Raw genomic sequence first — 20,475 nt, 5'->3', positions numbered from 1 at the left:
TTCTCAGTCTGTTTTGAATTCAAGTGACTGGTCAGATTAGAAGCACCTACTGTGTGCCAGAGTATATATTGAAGTTCTGATTGGGAAGGCTTTACATTTCATGGGACAATATAATGAACTAGTGATGGAGACTTAGTATGGTATGGTGTTAACTGTGGATACAGTAGAACTCTTAAATACTCGTAATTGGTTAATATTCAGGTCAATTTGATACAATTTTAAGACTTAGCCATGTCCCAGATAGATGGCAGCTTCTGACCAAAGAATACGGAGTTCTTCACTGAGGAATATCTGTGATATTTGTGATGTGCATGGCGGCTCTACTATGATAGATTACCTTTGATATTTTTTGTTTTCTTTGTTATTTTCATTCTACCATTATTTCTATAGTTTTTTTTTGTAATAAAATTTGTTTCACGAATTAATTCAGCCATCTTTGCAATTTTGCTTTACTGCCTCTTACTATGTGAATGTAAGGTGAATTTTACATACACATTATGATGTAACATATGAATTTTGTAGTGAAATTTGCTTTAAAAATCTTTCTATCATTTTGAAATCAAGAGTGAATACTTGTAACTGATAACACTGCCAGATTGACATAGAAGTAGAATTGTGGGAGGAATATAATGATGTTCAGAAGTTAAAGGTTGCTTATGAGGATTTTAAAATCATTTTTGTAACTACAAAACGTTTATGGTTTTATTCTTGAGCTAGTAGAATAACAATAATATATGGCAATTACTCAAAACAAATTTACTGTTACACTTTCGTGCTTATATCATCATAAGAGAAATTATGGTTTTTAAATTTTTCTCTCTTTATGTTTTTTTTTTTATTTCTAATTCTTCCACAAACCTTCAAAGGAACGGTATATTCCAGAGAGAGAAAATAGGTGTGTGTGCTTAAAGTTCACATAGCTATTTTAGTTATTTCTATCAGCTCTTGCAACAATGTGTGAATCAAATATATGTTTCAATTTATATTTTCTTCTGTTTTCGTATTTACTACCTCCCTCCTTCCCTCCCTCTCTTATTCACTCACCCACCGACCCACCCACCGACCCATCTACCCACCCATCCACCCACTCACTCACTATTTTGAGGGAAGGTAGTTTGTGAATTTTGCTAAAAATCCTAGTTTGTTTTAACATAGATTTATCATAAAAAGTCACATGTTTAGTACTGTAGCTCTCTTTTCAATATGTCTTGCCATTTTATTTTTTATATTGCAGTGCTGATTCTGGAGTTAATGTAGAAATATCTTTGTTTTAAGGTGCGAAGGAGTTTCGTCACCAATACACATTAATGCGCCACCTTCCAACTCATACGGACGAAAGAAATTTCAAGTGTGAAACATGTGGTAAAGCATTTAGACAGGTAAGGTATATATATTCTGTTATTAAAGATATCAAAATAACAAGCTGTCCAAATTTGGCTGACCACATAATCCATATATGAGATTTTTTAGTTTTTGTACATACGGTCATATTGGCTCAATCATCAGGGAAGGCCTGAAACCTATCTGTTAAATCTGAACCTAACAACTTTGAAGAATTGCTCTTGACAATAGATAGGTTCTGCTTTCCTTGCCTGGGAAAGGTCTTGTTTCAGAAGGCAAAAGGAAGTAAGGGAACAACTGGATAACACCCACGGCAGACGAATATCGATAGCGGACGTTACTCGCCGGCCACTAGTCACCAGGCCGTACCGAGCCGTGCCAAACAAAACACAATCGAAATGGTGGTAGTAAAATTCGCGACTATATTCTTAAATAATTCACTGCATTAGTCAAGAGCAAGGTTTTATGTAGTATAACGGCGGTGTTTTGAACGCATTAAAAGAAATGATCTTAAAGTGGGCTATCACAAGGAAATGAATATAAAAGAAAGCCGTGTTTGACGGAATATCATTCTAATGACGGAAAATAAATTTGCGGTTAATGTTCCCCAAAGCGTTAAGTACGTAATTATGACCGCGTTGCCGTTTTATTTCTGGCCTAGAGAAAAATAGCCTGCCTTTTACGAAAAAAAATTTAGGGTCCATGAAATTATTCACCGCTTTCATTATAGGCCTATTATTGTTTATCAATATTACGAAACAAAAACTGTCATAAAGGCCATGACCGACTACAAAACATCGATACGAAAGAGATAAACACATTCGGCCATAATAAAACAAAAGAAAATGCGACAGATGTTTTAGTTCGAGATAAAATGGACACTTTAGAAGACATTGTAAAACGTTTCCAGAAGGAAATTACAGAAAGGTACAATTCTTGCGTCGGATCTTACAACAGATCAACAATAGGTTCGTCAAATACATGAAAACAATATTTATATTACATAATATGTAAATAAACATCATGTTAAAATCTTCTGTCACTTCCCCATCCCTAACCTAACCTATCCTAACCTAACTCAACCTAACCTACCCTAACCTAAACTATCCTAACCTATCCTAACCCAACCTAATCTATCCTAAACTAACCTAACCCAACCTAACCTATCCTAACCTAACCCAACCTATCCTATCCTAACCTATCCTAACCTAACTCAACCTAACCTACCCTAACCTAAACTATCCTAACCTATCCTAACCTAACCTAACGTAACCCAACCTAATCTATCCTAAACTAACCTAACCCAACCTAACCTATCCTAACCTAACCTATCCTAACCCAACCTATCCTATCCTAACCTATCCTAACCTAACCTTTCCTAACCTAACCTATCCTAACCCAACCTAATCTATCCTAAACTAACCTAACCCAACCTAACCTATCCTAACCTAACCCAACCTATCCTATCCTATCCTAACCTATCCTATCCTAACCTAACCTATCCTAACCTATCCTAACCCAACCTAACCTATCCTAACCTAACGCAACCTATCCTAACCTAACCCAACCTAACCCAACCTAACCTATCCTAACCCAACCTAACCTATCCTAACCTAACCTTACCCAACCCAACCAAACTTAACCTAACCCAACCTAACCTAACCTTCTCCCATTCCTCGACCTCATATCACTTATCACATGCGGCTCGCGACAGGATATTGCCTGTCTGCGCATGCGCGGACTTGGCTAATAAAAACCTAAACTAACCAAACCTAACCTTCGTATATCCAAGGTCTGTAACCGGAACAAGAAGGGATCTCAATCATTTAATCTTCAATGTACACGCGAAAATAATTTCAAGGATCACGCTTCCACTGCATGAGAGGTCCGTGCATGCGCTACAGCAAAACTGTTTCTGTCGCGAGTCTCTCATCTAAGCCACTCGTCATAATTTACCCGCAATATTTGCGCAAATACACCTTGTACCTAACAGTGGTGCTTAACATTTAATAAAAAAAAACAAATATAGCAAAACTCTTTTGTCTCGAGACTCTCATCTAAGTCATGTAATAAGTTTCAAACAATTATAAAATACGATAATTTGGTCCAGGGAGCATCCGTTTTTGATGCAAAGATAATTAGTTTGGCTTGTTTCTTAAATGAAATTACGAAATGGCGTTCCTGTGCTTAAGTCACGTAATCTACTTGCAATATATTTGCGCAAATATACCTTGTAGCTAACAGTGGTGTTATCTCTCAGTAATGTTCAGAACGAAGGAGGCACAGAAAGAAAATAAACAAATTTCTCTCTCCAATGACGCCACACACCAACTTCGTGTTCTTATGTTGGCGAGATTGTGTATTTAGTAAAATTTGGCGCTAAACGTAACGGCACGGTTCAATGATACCGTGGGAATTCTCCAGTATAGCGGAAGTAAGTATCAAAACATGGATTTTTAGGTTATGTTTGATTTATTATATACTGTAGAATTTTATGCTTGTTTTAATGTTGGTACTGCCAAAATCCAGGGATGGATTGTTGCGTATATTTCTCGATATTAAAAGGAAGTAAGTCTTAAAGCTGTGTACAAAATGAAACATTCACCTCACCATATCTCAAAATAGAGATTTTTGTCTTACTTCTTTCCAGCTTCTGAGGTAAAAGGTGATGAAGCCAATATGTAGCTTCAGAATGTTAGAATGTTCCTGCACCTGTGATTTTGCAGAAGCCTAACAATCTCGTACCATGCCAAACACTGTGAAAGTCTTAAATCAGAAGTGCCTTATATACATTTTCTGGTCACTCATACTTGCAGAGTTTGTGGTGTGGAAGATGGTAGCCCACACAAAGTTGACTTTGAAATGTATTATTTGATTTCATATCCATCTAAAATGCAATTATAGGCCAAATTTTATTTTGATCAATCATTTATCACTGATTGGAGTTAAAGTGTAAGAAACAAGTTTTTAGCATTTTAAAAAAATTAGTATCTGGTTTTCTTCATCATCTTTACGAAAATATTTTAATGACACAAGCTAATATCCTTGTTTCCTTTATTTTTATAGATTACACAAGAGTCCTTCTTTTACTCGATAATTTCTTGTTGGGATATTCTAGGCTGTTTGTCTGTATGCTTATACTTCGTTACTTACATCCCAACTCCACCACTTGTGTGACATATTGCATTGTTTTTGAAGTGAAAGAATAGGTAGATCTTTATCCTTTTGTCCACCTCTGCTTTCTTTATTTTCTTCTGTTCTTCTATCAGTGTTTTGTCTCCGAGATCCATTTCAGAATTCAAAATCAATCGTATTACCAGCTTTCTGAATTCTCTATCTGTTCATCATTTCAGATCTGTACTTATATGATTTTTGAGGGATATACTCGTCACTTAGCCTTTCTAAATGAGTTTTGTATGTTAGTTTATATACTTATGTCATCTTAATACCTATGTGTCTGAAATCTCATCTGCTGGGCTTTAAGGCTGTTTGTCCATGTGTCTAGCGTGAATCTATTTTGAGAATTGACTTTGATGCAGTTTTATGTAAATTTACTTAATTTTTTGTGTCTTGGAATGTCTTGCCAAAAGTTCATCTAATAGCATTATTTTTTATTACATATATTTATTTACTTCATTTTTCTTTGCCAGTGTAGATATTGTAGTGTTAGGATGTTTAAACGTTCCATTTTGTTCAATTATTTGTAATATAATAATAATAGTAATAATATGTCGTAAATATGTTAGGAAAAAATCCACAAACGGTTAGGAAAAACAGGGGAATTTTACTTGAAGCAAGTAAGGAGATACGTTTGGAAGTAAACCCCGAAAAAATAAAGTATATGTTTATGTCTCGTGACCAGAACATAGTATGAAATGGAAATATAAAAATTGGAAATTTATCCTGTGAAAAGGTGGAAAAATTCAAGTGCAACAACAGTAACAAATATAAATGACACTCGAGAGGAAATTAAACACAGATTAAATATGGGAAATGCCTGTTATTATTTGGTTGAGAAGCTTTTGCCATCCAGTCTGCTCTCGAGAAAGCTAAAAGTTAGAATTTTTACTTGTTGTTGTGTATGGTTGTGAAACTTGGACGCTCACTTTGAGAGAGGAACAGAGGTTAAGGGTGTTCAAGAATAAGGTGCTTAGAAAAATATTTGGGGGTAAAAGGGATGAAGTTACAGAAGAATGGAGAAAGTTACACAATGCAGAAGTGTATTATGCTGAGGTGTAGATGGGAGAATAATATTAAAATAGATTTGAAGGTGGTGGGATGTGATGGTAGGGACTGGATTAATCTTGCTCAGGATAGGGACTGATGGCGGGCTTCTGTGAGGGTGGCAATGAACCTCCTGGTTCCTTAAAAGCCATTTGTAAGTAATAATAATAATGATAACAATAACAATGATAATGATCCTGATCCTGTGTGCAACACCCCGTAGAGTATAGAGGAGGCACTTCCAACTGCTGGCTCTGTGACATCACACGTCTCTGCTCTCGAGCTCCTTGAGAGAGGAAGCATAGTTATACGAGCAAAGTAGGGGAAGTGGCAGTGGAAAGGATGGAGATGTTTAAAGCGGAAACACAAATTATCCTCCCTCACATGCTGTACTAGTTCTACTCCTAGCGGGAAAACATGTTCCAATGTCACAGGTTGTCCAGTTAGAAATGACTGGGTTATAGGGTCAGGGCTTACCAGCCAGCTACTGACCTCACATCCATAGGCCTCATCAGAGGTGAATGATCATTGACCATCCAACCAGTATGGGGGTAATGTGTGGTTAGGACAATGATCCTCCCAGCCATTATAGCTAGCCTGTGGAACTGGAGTTCACAACCTACTGTAGCTCCCCAAATTCATCATGAAGCTGGGAGAGCACCAGTTCCTTACACTGGCTGAAATTTCATGAGAAAATTTCTTCCCTCAGGAAGACTTGAACCTGTGCTCATTTCATAACACTTGTTTAAGGCGTGATGCCTTAGACCACTATGCTACTGCGTGGAATATGCAATTGTTTAGGTAACACTATTTTATTTTAAATCATCTGATCTTTGGTCTTTGTTGTTATAACTCTTCTTTTCTCTACAGAAATTGTCATTTCATATTTAAATGTACAAGTTTCGAGTTCACATATGTGTATGTATGGCTAGAATTTTTTTGTGTCTGATACTGACAGCATTTCTGAGGTGATTTTTTTGTTTGCAGATGAGTACATTATCACAACATCGAGCAATCCATAGTGATGCAAGACCGTATGTTTGTGAGTTATGTAAGAAAACTTTCAATCGTGTATCAACATTGATCTCCCATAGGAAAACTCATTCAGAACATAAACCACATAAGTGTCAAATGTGTGGGAAAGGTTTCCATCAAAAAGGTAAGCATTTTTCTCTAATTTCTTAGTCATGCTTAATGAACTAAATTTTTACTGTCCAGTCACTGATTCTAACAGATGTGGGTTAAATTATCATTTGTCTTGGTAAACTTTTTTGTTGAATTTTAATAGTACTGTGTAATGCTCATAAAATAGACAATCCAATTATAAAGTTCCAGAGGCACTGTAACCATTTTCGTTCACCCAGAATCTCTGCATCCATTTAGAACTATTTGAGGGTAGGTGTAACATGCACGCTAAAAAAACACACACACACACTCACACACTCTCTCTCTCTCTCTCTCTCTCTCTCTCACACACACTCTCTCTCTCTCACACTCACTCTCACTCACTCACTCTCACACTCTCACTCACTCTCACACTCTCTCTCTCTCACACACTCTCTCTCTCCCTCTCTCTCTCTCCCTCTCTCCCTCTCTCCCCCTCCCCCTCTCTCCCCCTCTCTCTCACTCTCTCCCCCTTCCTCTCTCTCTCCCTCTCTCTCTCATATTTAACATGTTTTATATGTAATTTCCTATTTTTTTTATTCTTCTATTACTGTTTTACTTTCTATTCATTTATTACAAATAAACTTCTGATATTACTCTTTCTCTTTCTTTTGGTGAACTGTTGAGATAAGGAGTGAATCAAACATTGTAGTTGTTGTGCATTGGAAATTAACATTTGAAAGAGGTATTTGAACCATTCACCCAAATAACGCTGTAACCAACAAAAAGTAAATTTTACAGGAGAATAAAAAAAAATTGTAAAAGTTATAATGTTATTCTACTAAATAGTAATTTCAAATATCTGTAATGGCGTCAATTATTGACTTAGGCAAAAAATGTATTACTCTTTCTCTTTCTTTTGTGTGAACTGTTGAGGTAAGGAGTGAATCAAACATTGTAGTTGTTGTGCATTGGGAATTAACATCCATAGATCTGGTTATGCACAGAAGAGAATGGAGACACTTTGTGAAATCGGCATGGAGTCGACATGCTCCGTAATGTCTAATTGATTGATTAATTTGAGAATTAAATAAAGTAAATGTATCTTCCTTTAGAAGCCATGATGGTGTTTAGAGGTAGACTTGCATGTATTTTTCATTTCGGCATTAGAATGAGGTAGTGTGGTCATCACCATGCTCCATCATCTTTTACATCTAGGAAAGACCTGGTACTCAATTTGTTATGAGGATGAGTAGATCCTAGAGCCATTATGGAGGTTTTGGCAATGAAAAAAATTATCCTACATATTACCTGAGATTGAAAATTAATTTTAGGGGTAAATATTATTGTTAGAAAGAAGTAGCATTAAGTAATGAAAGTTAAATGTGTACTATATGCTATGTAATTAATTTCATTTCACTTATAGTATTAGAATGATTACATGTGAATATTCTTAGAAATGGATTATTAGCTAATATAGGCCTATATGTGTTATTTATGTTACAGGGAATCTACGCAATCACATCTTTACACATACTAATGAAAGGCCTTACAAATGTGAACTTTGCGGGAAAGGCTTTAATCAAATGTCAAACCTCATGTGCCATAAGGTAAAGGTATGCGATACTGTCCATTCTATGACAATTACAAGTAATAATTAAAGATTTGTTGTCTTGACAGTGGTGATTTTAAATTGCTATATATAACATAATTCAGATGATATCTGCATTTTGTTCGTGATGTTTACAGGCCCATACTCATGGAGACAAGTCACGGTATATTTGCAGCCTTTGTCACAAAGAGTTTCCAAGAAGGTTTGCATTGCGGTCACATGAAGAGTACAAACATGGCATCAAGTATCGTGGAGGAGAAAGGAGACAAGAACTTGATCCTGATACATTTAGGGAGATTGTATCTAGAAAGCAGAGAAAAAGAGAAGAGTAAGTGAATATTGCACCACCTCACACAGCTTGTAAATACAGGGTGTCCCATTTATCTTAACCACCCAAAATAACTATGTACGTAAGCACCAAATGAAAAATTGTTTCGTACAGAAGTTGTGCAACTGAAAGGGGAATAATAATACTGATGGGGAGACAATCCTGTAGCGTTATTTTTTAATGAAATACGAGCACTAACATTGTTTCTTTAAATGGCACTGTGTGTTTATTATTCAATACAGTGAAACCTCGATCCATTTTTTTGGGGGGGAACAGGAATAAAAATTATAAATATGGGAAAACGATAATATCAGGAAACCTTAAAAATTAGCATATTCAGGCGTATAATAGATGCAACAGAGTTATGAACGTATCCCACTGTTCCCTAGACGATTTAAGGAGGAATATCCACATTGGTGCATTTAATTTTTAACAGTCATAAATAATATAAAATAATGGACGTGTCTTGTAATATTTTATTTTTGTTTGTAAACTTGCGATAAAAATCTATTGTTTGCTTAAGTAGGGTATAAAATGAACAACCGAATGGTTAGCGATTACAATGAATGCACCTTTATTAGAATATTATGTATACTATTTATAGCAGAAAAATCTGCGATTAGCTGTTGTTTCGTTCACATTTTATACCTGAATTCTATACTGAAGTAAACTGCGATAAAAAATCTATTGTTTGCTTAAGTAGGTTATAAAATGAACAACCAAAAGGTTAGTGATTACAATGAATGCACCTTTATTAGAACATTATGTATACTATTTATTGCAGAAAAATCTGCGATTAGCTGTTGTTTCGTTCACATTTTATGCCTGAATTCTATAGTGAGTTTCTGATAACTATACTGAAGTAAACAGGAAAGTGGAGTTTTACCACCTCCCACACCATCGTACCAAGTCATGCGTGTGATGAGGATGATGTACGCACTAGAAATTAGTTCGCTATTCCTTACGAGATGTTGGTCGTTACTGATAATTCAGACAGAAATGAAGTATGTGAAAATTGTAAACCTAGATTCGTGATACATTCAGAATGCAGATATGTGTTACCACAAATCCATTACCATAAAATTAATACAACTGTTTAAAGTAGGCGGGCTTTCATTAGTCCATACTATTACATACATCACAAATTAGACCTATTTCATATCGCATGAAAATAATGCCGAAACTTGTCTAGGTTTCAGTAACCCTACAAAGATACGTGTCTAAGCATGTAAACATGTACTGAACATAAAAAATGTACAGAAACACTTGCCACTGTGGAGATTGGTGTCTGTGTTGTAGCACAGTCGATTCTAAACAAATCAAAGCATTAAGACAACAAATCTCGTTAGATAAGACGACTGCATAATATATTTCATAATTCCTCTGATTGAGGTTCTGGCTGATATGTATAACTATTATTACTACATCTCACTTGATATGTATCAGAGGAAGAGGAATTGTTTGTTTGCATCTGAAGTCTGACTAGTGTAGTCGGCGATGTATGCAATGGATGGGAAAGGAACTGGCCATCCTTGAATTCCAGTGGATGCAAGTGAAATTTGTGATGGATAAATGTTGGTAAATGGTAGTAGGTTTTCATGAAGCATTTCTGTTTCTCATACGACATTCCACTATTGATTTATTAATCATCATAATCATGCTGTGCTATGTAGTTCATCTCCCATTGTGAGGGCAATGCTACAGCAGGAAAAAGATTTTTTATATTTATGACACGCCCTCTTCTTAGAGGGGGATACTTGGGTGAATGAAGCGAATCAAGTACAACCTTGGGGGAAGAATGAGGAGAAAGAAATTCACTCACATATAACGAAGTTTTACATAAGTTCAAGTGAAAGAGAAAGGGATATGCTTATTCTTGTTATAAACCTCTAACATAGTTTAACACATTTTTATAGTAACTCTTAAATGCTGCTTTTTATAAACAGAGAAATATTGCTAGAAATTATTACAATATTATTATTATTATTATTATTATTATTATTATTATTATTATTATTATTTTTATTTTTATTATTTTAATGTTCAGACATTTGACATATTATCATTCGCCGTCTTGCTTCCCAATACAATGTCACAATTACTTAATTTTGCACAATATAACTTTTTTATGAATATGTGCGAAATTTAAGACATACTGTACATCTACTTAAACTCTACAATTTATGAATGAAATCCTACTTATGTTTGGCATTAATTTTTGTGTGTGATTCAGAAAACGGAAGTTTTTATTTAGGTATTTTCTTTGAATAGTAGTTGTAGAAAATAAACTAAAAACGACAATATTATTTGCAATGTGATGAAAGAACTGAAACGTTGCAAGATGCATAAAAGGATAGTAAAAAAGTGTGTGTTATCTTTGTATTGCTAAAAATAATATTATGCCATATTATTGCTAAGTATACGAAAACATTGGAAGAACAGAGGAATCTTATGGATGTTCATCAAACTTCTTTCATTGTTAACAGGAAAAACCTCAGAATCATTCATCTGCCAAATGGTGATAGAACTTTGGCAGATATACGTGATCTGAAGAACCCTCATCTGCCTCTTTCACCTCTGCAAAGGTTAAAACTCTCTAAGATGTTAGCTAGTCAAGGAGGTCTCTATCAAGAAAAGGTACTGGCGACTTCTTTATAGTATTGCGCACTTTTCTTGTATTCTGATGTTGAAGTATGGTTTTAATCTTGGTGATGTTTATGTTCCAGAATGCTTCAGCAGGTGTCATCATTGATCCAATTAATACAAAAGCAATGCAAACAGCAAAACAAGCTGGTCAAACACCTTTTGCATTGCTAAAACCTGCAAAGGGCATACCAGTATTAGTCAAAGTTATGGCAGCCCCTAATAATAAACAGGTAATCTTTTGTTTGAATGAATTGCTACATACAGGGTTGTTTCCGATCCCTGATAACGAATTTGAATGATATCATGTGGATCAGGAGTCACACAACAGCTGAACTGTGGTGCGAGGTGACAGACCAGTAGTGAGTGATTTCATAGTCGGAGTGCACGGTGAAATTCCCAAGAAAATCGAGCCTTTTTGGGAGGGGTACATGACAACCCTTTCCGATGCCAAGTACAGTTAAGCGAAAATAAAAGAAGCCTGTAATAAACGAGGTTTCGTTATTTCCAAGAAAGGCATCTTCTGTGTACTTAATAAGATTGGTAAAGCTCGAAAGGAATTAATTTGTATCATCTCATGTGGTGCGATGACTTGTAACGGAGGGTGGATTTGCTTGCTTTTTCCACCCTGGAATTAATCCCATCCGAGCTTTCCCAGACTTATTAGATACACACAAGATGCCTTTCTTGGAAATAACGAAACCACGTGTTTCGCAGGCTCCTATGATTTTCACGTAACTGTACTTGGCATCAGAAAGAGTTATGTACCTCTCCCAAAAATGCTCGACTTTCTTGGGCATTGCTACTGTGATACACCATGCACTCTGATTATGAAATCACTCACTACTGGTCTGTCACCTCTCGCCGCAATTCAGCTGTTGGTGTGATTCCTGATGCACATGACATCATTCAAATTCGTTATCAGAGATTGGAATCGATCCTGTATTGCATCCTTATCAGGCCCCTAAATTCATTTCTTCTTTGTTTGATGAATTTGTTTCAGATTTTATTATATTTTGAATTTTATTCGTACTTTGAATAACTTTAATCAGGTGGAGTGGAATTAGGATTTGCTGGAGTAGGTTTCTGCTTATTTTATTGAAAGGTTTAACATAGTCTATGATTAGGATATGTGTATTGTTGTACTCTTCAATTGATCTTATTACGAATTTGTTTTTTAAACAGATGTTAGTTCCAGCAACAGCTGAAGACTTGAAGTCTGCTGGGAAAATCACTGTTTCTCCAAACTTCAATAATGCTAATAATGGAAACTCAATTAAGGCTGTACAAATTAAGGTAATGTATAAAAGTTGGTCAGTTGTTACTGTACAGGTATATTTTAACCAATCTAAAAATATTTTGTCTTCAACATTGCACTGTAACTTGATAAAGGTAGAATAGGACTTATGCTATACCACTGACTGTGGAAACCAAAGCAGATCATGTCAGCGCTGACAATGAGTATTGTCAGTAGTACAGTCGGGTACTTAATAATTTTAGATGTGTATACAATGTGTGAGTCGAGGAAAGAGCAAGGGCAGTGACTTCATGGCAAGAAAAAAGAATGAATAAGTACAAACATATAATCAGGGTGTTGAAAAACTTTCGAAAAATCTTTTACAATACGAACAGTATGACAGTGAGAGGTCAAAAAACTCAGGAGAAGGTAGGAAGATAACTTGAACAAATAATATTACTTTAGGTGCACTGTTAGTTCAGTGGCTAAAGCATTGGTTTTCCACTGGTAACCTGGGTTCAAATCTCAGCTGGTCCAAGTGGAATTTGTGGTGGACAAAGATATTGCTTGGTGGTTGGTTTTCACGGGTTGTTCCCATTTCCCCTACTGGCATTCCACCATTGCTTCATTAATAATCATCATCATTTTGTACTATGTAGATTGCCTTCCATGATGCCCTGAGGGCAATGCTACAATGGAAGAAAGATCTACAGTTATGGTGTGTCACTTCTAGAGTGGGGCATTATGATGTGTTACTCCTAGAATGGGTCATTAGCTATTGTGTGTTACTCTTAGAGTGGGACAATTCTATTATGGTCTTTCAGAACAGTATTAGCTGCTTTTACACGCTGCCATTAAGATACACTATCCATGTGCGTGCAGTGTGATGTCAAAAACATTTAATTTTCTTTGGAACAATTCTTTCATCAGAATGTTGATTGCTTGACAAGTAATAAACTTATATAAAACCACAGATATCTTTTAGTATTTCTATCCATTTTAAATATTTTTTTCATAAATTGGGGAATATTAGAAATAATTATTATATAGTAATGTAAATTTATGCAAAATTAATATGCATATAGGCCTATACATAAATCGTAGGCTACAGCTGAATTATATCGCGAATGTATGTCATCTTAATGTTACTAATTTAAGTTAATAAGAAAATTAAATGCATATTGTTCGCATGTTTCTGTAGGTAATTGCTGTAGTCATGTCTGGTATTGACTACACAAAACCTACGTAAATGAAGTCATTTTTTAATATGAGCTTGCTTGTGGTTTTTTCAATACCGTCAATGTACGGTTTCAATAAAAATAATTTTATATTGTAATAATTACTTACAATTTCACTTCAAGTAACAAAGTTGAAGGAAAAACGCGCATAATATAACATTCTGAATAGTTGCTCTCAAAAAATGCTGGATAGCATTTACAAAGTAGACTGCTTTTATTTATTTATTATTTTACTTACTTACTCATTTATTTATTATATTTATTTATTCATTTATTGATTTATATAACTAGTATACACTAGCGTGAAACTTTCGTAATGTCTCCAAAGTTATGTTGGTATGAGATGTAAGAAGATACTTGAAGGTGCATAAGCAAAGTGGGAAGGAAACACCTCAGTGCTCATTTAACCCTATTATTATGCAGCGAATTATGATTAGAAGGAAAGAGATCCTAAGCCAAACTATTAGCTGCTGCTGTCACTACTACCACTACCATCACCACCGCCACCACCACCGCTACTGCTAGACGCCCGGTCACTGTGGCACCTAACATTTTTGTGTGTCACCTGAGTATATTTTATTGAGTTGAAAATTTTTGAAGATTTTGATTTCTTTTATGTCACTACAACTAATACGAGGGAAAGTAAAAAATTAACCTTAATAATTGTTTTATTAATTGAACACTGTTTGTACAGTAAGACTACAAATACTTCATCACTTTTCAACATAGTTCCCACTACGTTCAATGCAAGTGTTCCTGTTGTACTGTATTATGTTGAAAGTGATGAAGTGTTTGTAGTCTTATTGTACATATTCAATTAATAAAACATTATTAAGGTTACTTTTTGACTCTCCCTCGTACATAATGTTAACAAAAACAGTCATTGAAATAAGTTCGAATGTGTAATGTGTTTTTTGTACACCAGTATTACAAACAATCTTTATTATTAGTGAAAACGTTCTTAATATGCCACATTATTGTATCAGTGCTGTAAAATATTACCATGCCAATTAAAACATCATGACTTTTATGATGATATACAGTTAATATTATAGGACGATTTGACATGCATCATACATCATGTTATCATAGAAAACCCTTCATAAACCATAACGTCAAATTACCCACAATTATCAATACAATATGTTATTTCTTCATTACTGTACATACGAAAATACTCCACACATATTTTTTCTGAAATTTAGCGAAGGAAAAGTGGGGTGTGCACATTATTTGAAATATATGAAATAAGGTTGGTACCATTTCACTGCTTTTTCTTTTTTTTTTTCTCTCCTAAAAGTAGGGTGTGTGTATTATTCGATGGCACAATGTATTCACGTATATACAGTAATTGTTTTATAATGCTGTCATATAGAAAAATAGTGTATGACACACTTTTATAATGTTATACAGTTATAGCACTCGTCAAAATTAGGAAACAAGCGAACCTAAACATTGACTCTTGCAATAAAGAATAATATTCTGGATTGTTCCATAATATACTATAATTAATTAATTGCATATATTTTAGTAACTGTTCTTTATCTTGGCTTAAATGGTTTTCTCATTGCATGTTTGTGTACAGTGTAAAATGTGGTTCTCCTGAAAAAAAGGGGGCAGGTGCCACCACTACTATTATCACCACCACTACTACTATTAATTATATTTTAATGTTTGGTATTCAGGTACCTGTTGTGGCAACTGTGATCCAAAAGGTTGGACCAGATGGCCAATTGACAATCCAAGTAGAACCACCTGGACCAGAACATGAGTCTGACCTGGCATCTGCTCATAATCAGCAACAAACTGGTAAGATTTGCTTGATTTGCTTTTAGCCAAATTCCTCTTCTGTGATCACATTTACTTAAAAAAATTGTACACGAATGATAGAAATAATTTGGTGTGTGCAAGTATGAAAAAAGGTTTATTTTCAGATGTTACACCAGAGTCTCTTCTGGAACTAGAGGGACCAGCAGGCCCAAGAGTTCAGTATGTGCGGGAGGATGGAACTGTAATTCCTGAAAGTGAGCTTCAGGAATTGAGTCCAGTTAACTTGTTGGCAGCTGCTGTCAACATGGTACATCGAGATGAACCAAGAGAATCCTCAAGTTCTGCACCTGCTCTTGATCATGACCCAGGTAAATATCCCTTCTAACTCCACTATGAATATATATATATATATATATATATATATATATATATATATATATATATATATATTTATATATACATACAGGGTGGGTGGGAAGTAACTCCCTATTGTAATATGGTTATAAATCTGTTAATATTGATTCTATTTGACTGGAACAAATTTTGCTTTGTAGTTTAACATGGTAGGAGTCCTATGGATTAACTTAAAACTCCACATATGGTCCAGCATTTTCCACTAATGTTCGTAACCGGCGAGGGATACTTTCAGTTGACTTGTGCAGGAATTCCTGTGGTATGTTATTGAGGACTTGGCGTAGACGATCTTCCAGTTCATCCAAAGTTCGTGGTTTGGTGTGATAAACTTCTTCCTTCGCCCAACCCCACAAAAAGAAGTCGCACGGGGTGAGGTCGGGACTCCGTGCTGGCCACTCATGCGGACCATGGCGACCCAACCAATGTCCTGGGAAATGTCGGTCTAACCAGTCACGGACGTTGAGTGCAAAATGTGGTGGGGCTCCATCTTGCATCCAAATTAGGTCATTGATATTATCCCAGGTGGAAACAATTGGCCAAATTTCATTTTCCAACATGGCTAGGTACCGTTCAGAGTTCATGGTGTCTCGAAGAATGAACGGACCCACAAGTTTGTTGGATGTAATGCCACACCAAACTGTGACCTTAGGGCGGCTTTGAGACTTTTCAACTGTTGCCCCTGGATCATGCTGTGCCCAGTAGTGACAATTGTGACGGTTCACAAACCCTCCAATATGAAAAATTGCTTCGTCGCTCCAAATGATATTCTCGAACAACTCGGGCCAGCCTCCATATCAACCTAGCATAAGTTCACCATATTCCATTTGATGGTTACAATCTTCTGGCGATAGCTGTTGACAGTAATGTGGCTTCCACGGCCGGAAATTTAATTCTTTTTCCAGCACAGTTCTGATTGTGTGTCGGGAGAGACCACTTTCACGACTCGCTTGTCGTGTTGATTTTTGTGGACTTCTGGTGAACATTTCCTCAACCCTTCGCACATTTTCGTCTGACCTGGATGTTGAGGGACGGCCACTTCTATGAATATCCGCCACAGATCCTGTGGTCATCAGTTTAGCATGACAGTTCTTGATTGTCTTTGGATCCAGTGTAGCGCGAGGCCCATGCTCTGCCCGCCACCATCTCTGCACCTGCACAACAGAACGCCAGACTTCATAGCGGGTGGCAACCTGAACTCTCTCCTGCACTGTGATGCGGTCAGCCATTACAGATCACGTTCTACCACTGTAAAGAAAGCATGTATTAAGTTTCATAAAAAATATTAATATATACAAAAGTTATAAGCACATTACAATAAGGAGTTACTTCCCACCCACCCTGTATATAATATATATATATATGGGCAGCCGGGTAGCTCAGTTGGTAGAGCAGCTGGCTACGGACTGGAAGGTCCGGGGTTCGATCCCAGGTAGTGACAGAATTTTTTTCTCGTTGCCAAACTTTCAGAACGGCCCCGAGGTTCACTCAGCCTCCTATAAAATTGAGTACCAGGTCTTTCCCGGGGGGTAAAAGGCGGTCAGAGCGTGGTGCCGACCACACCACCTCATTCTAGTGCCGAGGTCATGGAAAGCATGGGGCTCTACCTCCATGCCCCCCCAGTGTCTTTATGGCATGTTAGGGGATACCTTTACCTTTACCTTATATATATATATATATTTGTGCGAGATCGTGCGTATTTGTTTGGTTTCCGCACAAAAGCAATCCGCGGAAAATCTAAAATTCCACATTCAGTATTCCCAACCTAACACACATAACAATTTCCCTCTTCTTACCGCTTAAGTGACATATTGATTTTACTGCTTTAGGCTTTTAACATATTATTTTTAGAGACGTTCAATATAGTAATAATTATAAATTGGAAACTTACCACTGCAATTTCACCTAAATTGCACTGTTAATTATTGTTTTTAAATATTTGCAAAAATTAAGTAAACCCTACAATTCCACCAAAGTTACTGCATTCGTGATGCAAGTAACATTAAGGAAGCCGTGAAAAAATCAACAAGATTCCAGACTCATCATAGACTGGGGGAAAAAAAAGACAGACATATATCACGGCCTGCTGGAGTATAGTAAACACAGAAAACATTTTAAAGCAACACTGTTGAAGATAGATATTTTTGTTTTGCAAATTTGCCGTCATTGAACAGAAACCAAGATGGAGATTTCATTGCAACTAATTAGAAATTCCTCTTTCAGGTATGTAATAAACGATCTTCGCACAAAATAATGTATGATGCACGAGCGGTATGTTTTCTTTGAATTCTCGGAAATTAAAAAAGCTCAACTACGTTTCGCTTTTTCAAACTTTTCCTCGAACATGAAAACTTTAACATACCGCTCTTGTAACGCATATTACTATTATATGTTTGAGAGGAGTGTCTGTTTGTAGTGTATGCAACACCTGAAGCATGGATGTTTATTCATTGTCAATGTGATGTTCTATATTGTTGTGGGCACCACAGAATCTCATAATTTGTTAGTGTAAGTCGAAAAGTTTCTAATATTGTCTCGGGTGTGCCCTAACAGGAATAAGAATCTTAAAAAAAAAAAAAAATCGAAACTAGATATTAATAATGTTGTTGTGTATTATCTCAGAAGAGCTGAAACTGAGTTAGATGTTTTTCAAAATTTCACTGTTAGAGGTGTGAAAGAGAGAACTTATAACTCATAAGGAGATGTAATGTTGGTAATGCTGAGTTGACAATGAAGCCATTAACTCTCTTGATTTCCAATATAGGAGAGTGATGGTATGTTAAGAAGTATAATTGTTTTAATATAGGCACCATATTTTTATGTTAAGGTGGATTATATGACCTACATGCAACTCCCAAACTGTTCGGAGGACCACGCCTGCTGATGGTTAGCTGGTCCATATGACCTAGGCAGGAGGATTGTCAAACAACTCCACTGGTCCCTCTTCACCACATGAGGGACACTTATGCATGCCATGGAAGATCAACATGCTGAAATGGCACTTTCTTAATTTTTGATGGAACAGTTATACTACCACAGTCTAGTATATACAGTCACAAAGCTTGAGTTGTGAGGGTGCTAGGAACAATAGACTGTGCCGGTACTATTTCGCATTGTCTGTAATGAAGCTATATTAGTGATCCTAGTGGCTAGCAATTATCCATGGATGCATATTCCCTACGTATTGAGCTTCGTGACTGTATATACTAGACTGTAGTTATACTGCTGTGACTCGGTCTCCAGAGCTTTGTTTGTTAAAAACAGGTTGCACCGCAGGGATTTGAGTAGGAAGGATTATGGAATGCACTTCACCCAAAGTTGTAATGTAGAAACATGTATTATTTTAATGAAATCCATATCAAATACTGATGGTTCCCTGCTGTCCAACCAAAATGGAGCAGGTGCTGGTGCTACAAGTCCACTTCTCTCGTTTTATAAATTCTTAGATTATGGAGCTATAAATTGTGATGAAGAAGTTGAAGCCATCCATATGACACTTCAAATTATGTTGTACCAGATCTCTTATTTTCAAAAGCTGTTATATTCCATGATTCTAAAGCAGCTATTACTGCTATAACAACCAATCTGTTACCTAAAAGTAAAAAAAACAACTGATTGTTGGTGTAAAATAATTGTACCAAAATTTTATTCACAGCGCCAGATCTACTCGAGTTGGCATCAACTGGTGAAATTCAGTTTGTTCGGCCATCAGCAGATGGAAATTATGAGGTATTGAGTCAAGAGGAGGCTGCACAGATGATGCAACAGCCGGGACAAACAATAGAAATTGTTAGTGATGGCCAAGACTTACAGGTAAATATCAGAGAACATGATAAATATAGTGGTTCTTCTAAGACTAAATTAAGAAATTTGGGTTGCTTCTATGAAATATTCTTTAGCTATTTGTTTGTCTTATTAAATGCAGAATGGTTAATTTTGTTTTGTTTTGTTTTTGTAACTCTTTTTGCATTAGAATCTGTCTGCATTGTGGTCAGTTTGATTCTAAATTTTTGGGAATTGAAATATGAGGTATTACCCAAAAGTTCCTGAAATGCTTCAATAAATGGAATTACACCATATCTGGACCTTATGCACCACCATCACCTTCGAAATAGTCCCCTTGTGAGTGTATAAACCACTCCTAGCACTTCTTCCAAGTATTGAATGCCATCTAGAAGTCCTTTTTTGAGAGCTTGTTCAGCACCTCCTGCGATTTTGCGTGAATTTCCTCAACTGCCTGAAATCTTCGACCTTTCAAGTTGATTTTCGTCTTGGGGAACAAAAGGAAGTTACACAGTGCTAAATCTGGCGAATATGAAGGATGAGGAATGGTTGTCATTTTGTTTTTCCCCAGGAAGTCATGCATGGTGAAAGCTGTATGTGACTTTGCATTGTCGTGATGGAGAAACCAATTGCCCATACGCCACATTTCCAGACGTGTTTTTCCTCATGTTCTCCCTTAACTGCTTCAAGACATCATGATAGAACACCGCATACACTGTCATAGCAGGAGGACAAACTCCTTGTGGATAATCCCTTCAGTGTTGAAACAACACACGAGCATGGA

At 36.2% G+C, this 20,475-nt stretch overlaps 1 protein-coding gene across 4 annotated transcripts in view; it reads left to right on the top strand.

The window, feature by feature from the left end:
- The window catches only part of LOC138715212 (uncharacterized), a 53,442-nt gene that overhangs the window by 9,411 nt on the left and 23,556 nt on the right, over nt 1-20,475 (top strand). For 3 of the 4 annotated variants that reach the window (XM_069847874.1, XM_069847877.1, XM_069847876.1), the window contains exons 6-15: nt 1,276-1,379; nt 6,553-6,724; nt 8,176-8,285; nt 8,419-8,609; nt 11,096-11,246; nt 11,336-11,485; nt 12,438-12,548; nt 15,413-15,536; nt 15,662-15,865; nt 19,564-19,721. In XM_069847874.1, the coding sequence (XP_069703975.1) occupies nt 1,276-1,379; nt 6,553-6,724; nt 8,176-8,285; nt 8,419-8,609; nt 11,096-11,246; nt 11,336-11,485; nt 12,438-12,548; nt 15,413-15,536; nt 15,662-15,865; nt 19,564-19,721 (1,475 nt within the window). The remainder of the gene's footprint in view (nt 1-1,275; nt 1,380-6,552; nt 6,725-8,175; nt 8,286-8,418; nt 8,610-11,095; nt 11,247-11,335; nt 11,486-12,437; nt 12,549-15,412; nt 15,537-15,661; nt 15,866-19,563; nt 19,722-20,475) is intronic. The other variant, XM_069847875.1, reaches the window with a different exon arrangement.

This window comes from Periplaneta americana, chromosome 15 (assembly GCF_040183065.1).
Source record: "Periplaneta americana isolate PAMFEO1 chromosome 15, P.americana_PAMFEO1_priV1, whole genome shotgun sequence".
Classification (NCBI taxonomy): Eukaryota; Metazoa; Arthropoda; class Insecta; order Blattodea; family Blattidae; genus Periplaneta; species Periplaneta americana.
The sequence above is the reverse complement of the archived record's forward strand: the minus strand, read 5'-3'. Positions and strand labels throughout refer to the sequence as shown.